The sequence below is a fragment of the Gekko japonicus genome, unplaced genomic scaffold (genome assembly GCF_001447785.1).
Source record: "Gekko japonicus isolate JY-2015 unplaced genomic scaffold, Gekko_japonicus_V1.1 scaffold1285, whole genome shotgun sequence".
Lineage (NCBI taxonomy): Eukaryota > Metazoa > Chordata > Lepidosauria > Squamata > Gekkonidae > Gekko > Gekko japonicus.
In genome coordinates, this window is record NW_015166459.1 from 488,572 (window position 1) to 499,534 (window position 10,963).

Genomic DNA, 10,963 nt, shown 5'->3' on the forward strand with positions numbered 1-10,963 from the left:
CTGTAGCTGTGGACTTTTCTGTCAGTAGATATATAATGTTCTTTAGGTTTTTGTATTATGATGACTATGTATAAGATACACTAGGGTCTCTATTGTATTTAAATCAATATATGAAGACACAAGTGCATATTAGTAGACTGTGTTTTGTTCTAACAGGGTGTTTCTTTATGTTTGTCTAACTTTGGCGTGTTTCCCGTGTATTCGGTGCATTCATATAATGCCTGCATTCATATACAGAGTTTATTGATCTAGCGTTATTAGTTCACTTAAAGAATGTACTCGGTTGATAAACCAACTCTAAAGAAATTAAATTTAAATATTTACGTTACTACATCAATTTAGACGTGTTTTGAGCTTTGGAAGGCAAAGTCTGTGGCATCACATCTTGAGTTTGGTGTAGTGGCCAGTTTGGTGTAGTGGTTAAGTGTGCAGACTCTAATCTGTGAGAACCGGGCTTGATTCCCCACTCCTCCACTTGCAGCTGCTGGATGTCCTTGGGCAAGCCATACTTCTTGCACAGCTGTTCTTGAAAAAGAGTCGTTTCTGTCACAGCTCTCTCAGCCCCACCTACCTCACAGGGTGTCTGTGGTGGGGAGGGGAAGGGAAAGGAGTTTGTAAGCCGCTCTGAGACACCTTCGGGTAGTGAAGGGCGGGGTATAAATCCAATCTCCTTTTACCTCACAGGGTGTCTGTGGTGGGGAGGGGAAGGGGAAGGAGTTTGTAAGCTGTTCTGAGACTCCTTTGGGTAGTGAAGGGCGGGGTATAAATCCAATCTCTTCTTCACTGAGCTCCCACCCAGCATCACCTTCCATAAGAACTGCCCGTGTATTGCCAGGAATTTCCCAAGTTAGCAACCCTATACTCTTTACCCAGGTTGATGCACACCCCTTCATTAATATCAGCTGAGCTTGACTCCATACCTCTGTCAAACAGGACATCACAAGATACAGTAAACATCGGAGTTTATTCCTTAAACATTATCCATGTGAATAACACAAGAATTAACAAGTAAAATCATATGTACACGCAAGGAGAGTTATGCAAAACAAATGGGCATATGACGTTCACGACTTATTCTTTTTCATATTGTTCCATTATTTTATCAAAAGGACATGTGAACAGATTCAAGACATTCATGTATTTGTTTACAATTGTGGTATTCAAGGCAGGTTTTACAGTAATCTGAGTAGTGTAAGAAGGCCAAGTTCACAAGATCTCAACACACATGGGGATTCTGATTGAAATAACACCACCCTGTTTATGCAACTTATGCAGAGAAAGGGGTTTTTTTTTCTGACTGGCAAAAGCTTATACTGAAATTTCAGCACAGAGATAGTTACAAATATATTGCCTTATCAGAGACAGAGCTTGGTCCAAAGATGCTGCTGTGCAAACTGAGGGCACCTTTACTTATGTGTAGGCCAGGTCTCTAGAGCAGGGGTGTCAAACATGCGACCCGGGGGCCTGGGCTTCTATCAAGCCCGCAGTGGAACTGGCTGTCTTCTGCTTCTTCTTCCAGTTCTGCTGCTGCTGCTACATCATCGTAGGTTTGCAGCTTACAGATACACACTTGAACAGCATACTCAAGATTGCAACTGCACAGACATTTTGATGCAATAATTCAGAGCAAGCGGTGTCAGTTATCAGACAATTAAATAAACAAAATATTGCAAGAGTGCTAATGATTTAAGCATATTATTATTTTAAGTAAAAAAAACCTGTTTGTGTCCTTTATAAAGTTTATATCTCCGCTACCTGGCATTACATTTTATGACACACGTGGCCCAGCCCAACAAGGTCTCATTTATGTCAGATCCAGCCCTCATAACAAATGAATTCGACACCCCTGCTCTAGAGCCATTTTCAGGAGGGTGGCTGGAGTTGGGGGGGGGGCACAATTGCTTTCTGTTTCAACACCAGCTTCTTTTGGTTCAAGCCAGAGTGTTAAGATATCATTATTCCCATGCTAAAGCTAGGGTTTCTTCCTCCCCCTTTAGGAAGACAGAAGTTACAACTGTAAAAATGGGTATTTAACTAGAAAGAAAACAGCTGTAATGAAAGAATTACAGATAAAAGACAAAGTCCTCTGCCTGCCATCAATGCTCCCTCTAACCTGTGGAATCCTATTAGCAAAAATTCTACATTGTGAGCTACTGGCATTAAAGTTGTGAGCAGGCGATTTGGCTACTGCAAAAATTCATTTGCGCTGGAGCCATCCCTCCCGAGCTAAGGCAAAAACGTGTGAGTCGGAGGCTAAAAGACTGTGAGCTAGCTCGCACTAACCTTAGAGGGAACACTGCCTGCCATTTATGTTGACAAGAGAAGCACAATTGGATCAGATGGGCCATTTGGCCTGATCCAACACTGGCTTCTCTTACGTTCTTATGAAGGAGGGAAAGAAATCAAACAGCTTTAAGTAATAAAGTCACATTTCATAAGAATACACAGATAGCCTCAGTGTTCTTAATTCCAATCTCATATAGTTAACAGATTAACATGATAAGAGACAGCTTCAACACTTAAAAGTTGAATAAAAGGAAGGATTAAAAGTGCACAGTCAAAGAAACTTTATTTTGGCTTTCTGAAGGGTAGGAGGATGGATGGTTTCCAGATATTGTCCTGACATGAAGAACATTAATCTGCATTCTTCATTCTCTTTACCAAAACAGTCTCTTCCATTATGGCTTCTCGATACGGTGCTTATTCAGACATGTAGAGACGGTACAGAAAGACCGCGATAGCCGCAGCTACTGCTGCAATCAGCCAGGTGGTCCATGAACTAGAAGAAACAAGCAGGCATTATTTTTTCATACCGACCCAGAAACTTCTAAAACAGGTATGTCCAACAGGTCGATCGTGATCTACCAGTAGATCGCGGAGGAGGTAGATCACCAGCCCCACTTGGTCTCCTGGTTTGCTGGACAGGTGTTTGGGGGGTTTTTTGATGATGGTTTGGTGGTATTTGATTATTGGTGCCAGCAGGACTTTTTTTGTAGAAAAAGCCCAGCAGGAACTCATTAGCATAATAGGCCACACCCAACAGCAGAAACTCATTAGCATATTAGGCCACACCCCTGACAGCACAGCTCATTAGCATATTAGGGCACACCCCCATGTTACCAGAAGTGTGGTCATCCAGCCACACCCACCTTTTGCTTCTTATTTATTTATTCTGTTGACCTTGTTTGTCGTCAAAACCCAGGGCTTTTTTTGTAGCAGGAACTCCTTTGCATGTTAGGCCACACACCCCTAATGTAGCCAGTCCTAATGAATTTCTGCTGTTGGGTGTGGCCTATTATGCTAATGAGTTCCTGCTGGGCGTGGCCAACTCAGGAGCTAGCCGGAACTCCGTTCCTGTGCGTTCCTGCCCAAAAATAGCCCTGGGTGCCAGTATGATGAATTCTTATTTTTACTTTTAGAATTGCATGTGTGGTTTTGGCATCATCCAGAGGTCTTCAGTTCCTCTTGATCTTTAATACTTTGGGACAGTGACAGTTTTGGACCAAATTGGGGGGTGGGGGGTGGAACCCAACTTTAGTGGGTTAAAATCGAATTTGAAACTTTATTTTCATGGTGGTAGATCACCGGCACTTTTGGCCGGAAAAAATAGATCACTACCTGTTCAAAGTTGGACATGGCTGTTCTTAAAGATGTATTTATTTAGTAGATTTCTACCCTGCCCTCCCAGCAAGGCCGATTCAGGGCGGCTTACAGCAATAGAAAACAGTACAATAAATAATAAAACCCAATCAAGCATAAATTTAAAACCATAACTATGAAACTTAATAAAGTGCTAGCATTAACTCCTCAGAGTACAGTCAAGCATCATGGTCTACCACAGGTGTCCCAGGCACTCGGGTCAGGCTATACTTAGGGGACCTGGGGGGGGGTCGGGGTCGCTCTCCAATAACTGTCAGATGTCGGTGGTGAGAGTGGTAGTGGCGGCTCCAAAAGCGTGGTGGAAGAGCTCCATTTTACAGGCCCTGCAGAACTGTAACAGGTCCTGCAGGGCCCTGATCTCCTCCGGGAACTCACTCCACCAGAATGGAGCCGCCACCGAGAAAGCCCTGGCCCTCGCTGACACAAGCCTGGCCTCCTTGATGTTAGGGAGAACCGGCCGATTCTGGGTCCCCGATCACAGTGCTCTCTGGGGAACATATGGGGAAAGGCAGTCCTTCAGGTACGCAGGTCCCTGGCCATAAAGGGCTTTAAAGGCAATAACCAGCACCTTGAACCGAATCCGGTATGCTATAGGCAGCCAGTGCAGTTCTTTTAGGGCGGGCTGGAAGGGTTCCCGCACAGGACGACTTTGGAAAACTGAATAGATTCGATCCAGAGGTTCTATTCCACTGGAATCACAGCATTTATATTTTCAAAACATCAGAAGATCTACACTTCTCACTACCCCAACAGTTCTTTGAAAGAAAGGGGCATGGGGGGGACTCTAGATCAGGGGTGTCAAACATGCGGCCCGGGGGGCGGATCAGGCCCCCGGAGGGCTTCCATCAGGCCTGCAGTGGAACTGGCCATCTCCTGCTTCCAGTTCTGCTGCTGCTGCTGTGTCATAGCTTGCTTTCCCAGACTCCCTCAATCGCTCAGGAGAGATAGATGGGCAAGCTTCTGCTCCCTGCACTGGGCTGAGGCTCCTCCCCCTCCCCGATTGCTACAGCACAGACATTTTGATGCAGTAATTCAGAGCAAGAAGTGTCAGTTATCAGAGACTGTTAAATAAACAAAATATTGCAAGGATGCTAATGTTTCAGGCATGTTTTTATTTTAAGTTAAAAAAAATCTTTGTGTTTGCATCCTTTATAAAGTTTATATCTCCGCTATCTGGCATTACATTTTATGACACACATGGCCCAGCCCGACAGAAGTCCCATTTATATCAAATCCGGCCCCCCATAACAAATGAGTTCAACACTCTTGGCCTAGTCTAATTGCTTAAACAATTAACTGACTTCATTAGTTAAATGAAAGCACACTATAATAGAAGTATGAAAATTCATCTTTTGTTTAAAAAAATTAGAGTATAAGATACCCAAACAGAAGGGCTTAAGTTAGCTTTATACAAAGAAATAGAGCATACAGTAGCATAATTTTACTTTTTTCATTGTTATACTGTAAGAAGACATATGAGAACAACTTTGCCTATTATGATCTTTGCCTTGAGCTTATACTTTTATGTTTTAGTTTTTTTAGCACCTCCTGTATTCCCCTTTCCATATGTAGTTTGTGTAGTATAAAAATAAAAAATATATATATAAAAAAGAAAGCACACTATACCTGGTACTAGAATCAACGGTGGAAATATAAGTATCCTGAAAAAGAAAGCCATAAGTGAGTTACAGAATTTTAATGGCATCTCCTTCCTACAAAATTAGCTTTAGGGATAAAGTGCTTTCCCTTGGAACTCCCATGAATTACATTATGCTTGTTGCAAACCTTCTACTCATTAATTTAAGATTAAGCTTCTGTGCTCACTTGCAAACCCAGAGCCTCTGTTGTACAAGTGCTCACCGAAGTCATACAGAATCCACTCCATTACAGCAATGCTTCATTAGTATGGAACTTCTAGTTAGTTAGGAAAAGTTGTGGGGTACAATGGAGTAAAAATAGGCAGAAGCAGAGCAACAGCTGTTCTCGTGGACATGCTTGAAGGATGTCAATGGAATCTGGTCTCTCTGCGCAGCCACAACACTATACTTGGGGCTTATTCGTTAATATCAAATTGTGACGTAGGAGAGAGGTTCCCTCCAAAGCACTTACAATGTAATTTTTAGCTCCCTCAATTTAGATGTTAACAAGCATGAAACTCTCTCAGCTTTAAAGAAAAAAACTAAAACTGTGCAACTCCCCACAACAGACACCCTGTGAGGTGGGTGGGGCTGAGAGAGCTCTTGACAGAAACTGCTCTTTTTCAAGAACAGCTCCGACAGAACTACGGCTTGCCCAAGGTCATCCAGCCAGGTGCAAGTGGAGGAGTGGGGAATCAAACACGGTTCTCCCAGATTAGAGTCCGCACACTTAACCACTACACCAAACTGGCAATTACAGCAACTGTCTTGGGGGCTCACCGAACTAGAGGATAAAAGCTACACGTTTCAACTGCAAAAAAAAGAGAAAGCGGCTGAGATCTGACAGAGGTTTTCTACATGTGGCAGAGATTCCCATCCACAGAAACAGCCTTCATGCCTCCTCCCTTCTGCCGCAGCTCAAAATGCCACCTCCCACCACCCCGATCTGAGCGAAAAGCAGGGTGGGCTGGAGGTCTGCAGTGGGAAGGGGGAACCAATGAAAGTCGTCTCCGGCTTCATCAACAGAAGTCTTGTGCGGGACCCAAGCCTGTGTAATAGAATAGACCACACTGTCCACCTCTAAAAGCCCTAACCGAAAGAAGCAGTGAAGCCCTCACACACAAATTTACTACCTGAAAACTCCCAAGACGTGAGTACACTGTCCAATTCAATACTGAAAATACCTGTGAAATTTCTTTCAATTCAGCAATTACCCCACAGTCAATAATATATAATATAATATTAGTAAAGTAAAGGTAAAGGTTCCCTTGCTCGAAAGCTGGTCGAATCCGACTCTAGGGTTGCAGTGCTCATCTCCGTTTCAAAGCCAAAGAGCCAGCGCTGTCCGAAGACGTCTCCGTGGTCATGTGGCCGGCATGACTAAACACCAAGGCGCACGGAATGCTGTTACCTTCCCACCGAAGTGGTACCTATTTATCTACTTGCAATTTCTTGCTTTCGAACTGCTAGGTTGGCAGGATATAATAATATAATATTAGTCCCTACTATATTAATCCACCTGAAAGTTTAATTACAGTGCAATCCTACGCATAGTTAGAAGAAGAAGAGAAGAAGAGATTGGATTTATACCCCGCCCTTCACTCGGGAGTCTCAGAGTGTCTTACAAACTCCTTTCCCTTCCCCTCCCAACAGACATCCTGTGTGGTAGGTGGGGCTGAGAGAACTCTGAGAGAACTGACCTTTCAAGGACAGCTCTGACAGAACTATGGCTTGCCCAAGGTCATCCAGCTGCTGCTGGAAGTGGAGGGGTGGGGAATCAAACCCGGTTCTCCCAGATTAGAGTCCACATACTTAACCACTACACCAAACTGGCTCTCAATGGCCTTAGATTAGATTAACTCTGCATAGGCCTGAGATATAAAAACAAACCAGTATCGTGGGTGTTCTTTGAAAATTATGCGGTCACCAACCAACAGGACTGCAATCTCATGGCTTGTGACTTTTAGTTCCTAATTTCTATTGATTACTCAGTGCTGGAATACGTAGCCCTGCTCTTAATGACAGCCAAAATATCAGGATTACATCAATATTAGGCTTAATTTGTTAAAAGTTCAAACCTGTGTGCAAGAAAAAAAATGCTTAAAGTATTACAACCGACTTACTGTGGGTTTCTGAACTTTCTCCCAGTCATCCTGCAAGGGAAAGAACACACTGGTTACATACAACACTATGCAGATTGCCTGAAGAGGGTAAGCATGAGCCGTGTCATATCAATAATGCATTATGTTGTTGAAGGCTTTTGCAGCCGGAGTTCATTAGCTGTTGTAGATTTTCCGGGATGTCTGGCTGTGATCTTGGCATTGTAGGACCTGACGTTTCTCCAGTAGCTGTGACTGGCTCAGAGGTATAACACAGAAAGATAGAGTACTCTCTGTGTCAAAGTGAGAAGAAAAATGGTAGGCGGGTAATTTATATCTACCCAGGAAGGTGGGGTAGGGCTGAGTCATTATCTTGTAGGAGTCACCCAGGCTGTGAACATGCTAATAGAGGAGCTTCCGTATTTGGTCCACTGCATTTTAACTTGTTCATTAATGATTTGGAGTTGGGAGTAAGCAGTGAAGTGGCTAAATTTGCGGATGATACGAAGTTGTTCAGGGTGGTGAAAACCAGTGAGGATTGTGAGGCACTCTAAAGGGATCTGTCAAAGATGGGCAAGTGGGCATCAATGTGGCAAATGGGGTTCAATGTGGCCAAGTGCAAGGTGCTGCACATTGGAGCAAAATATCCTAAATATAAATACACGTTGATGGGGTCTGAACTGGCAGAGACTGACCAAGAGAGAGATCTCGGAGTTGTAGTAGATAACTCACTGAAAATGTCGAGACAGTGTGTGACTGCAATAAAGAAGGCCAATGCTATGCTGGGGATTATTAGGAAGGGTATTGAGAACAGAACAGCCAATATCATAATGCCCCTATATAAATAAATGGTGCAACCTCATTTGGAATACTATGTGCAATTCTGGTCACCACACCTTAAAAAGGATATTATAGCTTTGAAAAAAGTCCAGAAAAGGGCAACTCGAATGATAAAAGGGTTGGAACACTTTCCCTATGAGGAAAGGTTAAAGCGCTTAGGGCTCTTTAGCTTGGAGAAACGACGACTGATGCACCTGGTATTTTTGGCCACTGTGTGACAGAGTGTTGGACTGGATGGGCCATTGGCCTGATCCAACATTGGCTTCTCTTATGTTCTTATGGAACCCCCACATGGCAGATATGTGAAATCATGGCCTGCACAAAGCAGGGTAGCCCTCTGAAAAAGCAGAAATCTCAGGACATGTACCTTCACTACTTCACTTCCCCCCCCCTTTAAACACTGCTTTCCACAATCCCAGATTTCACCCTAACACACTACTGTAATATGCCAACGTGGACTGACAAAACCTGACAGAGATATGTGTGTGACATTGCAAAGAAGCACCAGTGAACTCTGCCACTTGTAATGCAGGGATCCAGCAATGGGAGGGGGAAGCCCTTTCATTCTACAGCTGGATTGACACTCCCCCCCCAAAAAAGGGGGGGGGAGAACAACTAACACATTTATAATTGCTGAGATTTTGCAACATCTGTGCTGAGCTCCAAGCGCATAGTACTTTGGCAAGACGAGAAGAGACGGTTTTGCAATCTCTTGAAGTTGGGCGCGTCTATCAAGATATGAAAGCTATGAAACACATAAGCCTATCCGTGAACAGGTGTACTCACTGGATGAAGTTCCCCTATAATAAATGTGTCTGACAGTTCTCTAGCGTCTGTGGAATGGCCGACATCTTCAAAGTTTTCCGTAGCATCTCCGCCTGCCTGTTCCCTTAAAACTTCTTCACCACCGGGGTGCTATAAAAACAAACAAACAACCACCACAAAATAGTCATATTTAAGACGTGTATGCTTTTTACGGTAAATCAGTGTTATAGGGTCTCGGCAAACTATAAAGAACTTCGATCCACACTTTGTTAGCCATAGCCAGAAATACCATAGCCACGGCATGGCTAGAGAAACTTCCCCCCGTGATCCAATCCTGGCAAAATCGTATTTGGGACCACTTCATTATGTCCAAAATATCACTTAGCAGGGCTATTTTTGGACAGGAACGTACAGGAACGGAGTTCTGGCTGGCTCCTGAGTTGGCCACGCCCAGCAGGAATTCATTAGCATAATAGGCCACACCTAACTGCAGACACTCATTAGGATTGGTTACATTAGGGGTGTGTGGCCTAACATGCAAAGAAGTTCCTGCTACAAAAAAAGCCCTGGGTTTTGACAACAAAGTAAACAGAATAAGAAGCAAAAGGTGGGTGTGGTTGGATGACCACACTTCTGTTAACATGTGGGGTGTGGCCTAATATGCTAATGAGCTGTGCTGTCAGGGGTGTGGCCTCATATGCTAATTGTTTCTGCTGTTGGGTGTGGCCTAGTATGCTAATGAGTTCCTGCTGGGCTTTTTCTACAAAAGAAGCCCTGTCACTTAGCATACTCAATCTCTTCTCCAGCAAATTTTTAGCATACTCAATCTCTTCTCCAGCAAATTTGAAGAAAAATTGATAGCATCCTGGTATTCACTCATTAACTATATGGTTCAATCTGATGTAATTCCAGCAAATCCTTTATACAAATCAATGATATACTTTTGAAACTTAAACCTGAAACATTATTTGGCTTAGAGCTAAGATAATATCTGAAGTTACTTTCAGAACACTGATTTAAAATTTGCCGGTAAAGATATGTAGTTTTTATACAATTGTTGCCTTAAGAGATGTTTTGCAGTGTGTAATATAGTTCTCTGGTGTCTTCAGACTGGACCAGTCTTCCCTCTAAGCTGAGTTAGTGTGAGCTAGCTCACAGTTTTTTAGCCTCCGGTTCCCACGTTTTTGTCTTAGTTCAGGAAGGACAGCTCCAGAACAAACTACTTTATGCAGTAGCCGAATCGCTCGCCCACAACTTTAATGCCAGTAGCTCACAAAGTAGAATTTTTGCTCACAAGACTCCACAGCTCAGAGGAAGCACTGGCCTGGACATACTTAAGCATTAATGTTTTTGCTAACCTATTTTTGTACTTCATCTGCAGACATCTATTGTACTTACCTTGTATTGTTATTAAATTCTCAAATAAAATTATACATTAAAAGAACGTGGCTCTTGTTGAGATACCATTATGGAATATCGAACAACATCTCCTCACCCGCCTCTCTACCTTCCCACAATAAAACCGGATTTCTCCGATGACTTCCAAATAGTGCTGTCCAGAGATTGCCCCAGTGTACCTGGTGCTCACTGCCCACACCCCGCACTGTTTCTGCTTGGCTGTGCCAATTTTTTAAAAGTTGCTCCAGCAGCAACGGCCACCACAGCACAGGAATCCTTCACTGTATGACTGAGTGCTCACTTCAGCAGCACATATACAAAAAATAAATAAATTGGACTGTATGACTGAAGGGAAGCTGTATGCATGCCAGAAAATGTTTTTTAAATAATATGTTCGTTTTAAAAGGTGTCCTGTTACAGGAGACAGTGGGTGCGTTCAGATGGGGCATTTGCGACGGAATAGGTGCCAGTTGGAATCGGTGTACTTACCGGCGTTCACACGGCGAACATCTGCCTTCCGTCCCTAACCGTTGCAAAGAGCTTTACACCGTTGTATTCTGCCAC

At 43.4% G+C, this 10,963-nt stretch overlaps 1 protein-coding gene across 1 annotated transcript in view; it reads right to left on the bottom strand.

Moving 5' to 3' along the window:
- Positions 1-2,247: 2,247 nt before the first annotated feature.
- LOC107111132 (cytochrome b5-like) overlaps positions 2,248-10,963 on the bottom strand; it is a 17,976-nt gene continuing 9,260 nt past the window's right edge. Inside the window, exons 2-5 of the mRNA XM_015412053.1 lie at positions 9,023-9,151; positions 7,421-7,450; positions 5,287-5,321; positions 2,248-2,779 (exon numbers count right to left, since the gene is read on the bottom strand). Of these exons, the coding sequence (XP_015267539.1) occupies positions 2,701-2,779; positions 5,287-5,321; positions 7,421-7,450; positions 9,023-9,151 (273 nt within the window). The 3' untranslated portion in view covers positions 2,248-2,700. The remainder of the gene's footprint in view (positions 2,780-5,286; positions 5,322-7,420; positions 7,451-9,022; positions 9,152-10,963) is intronic.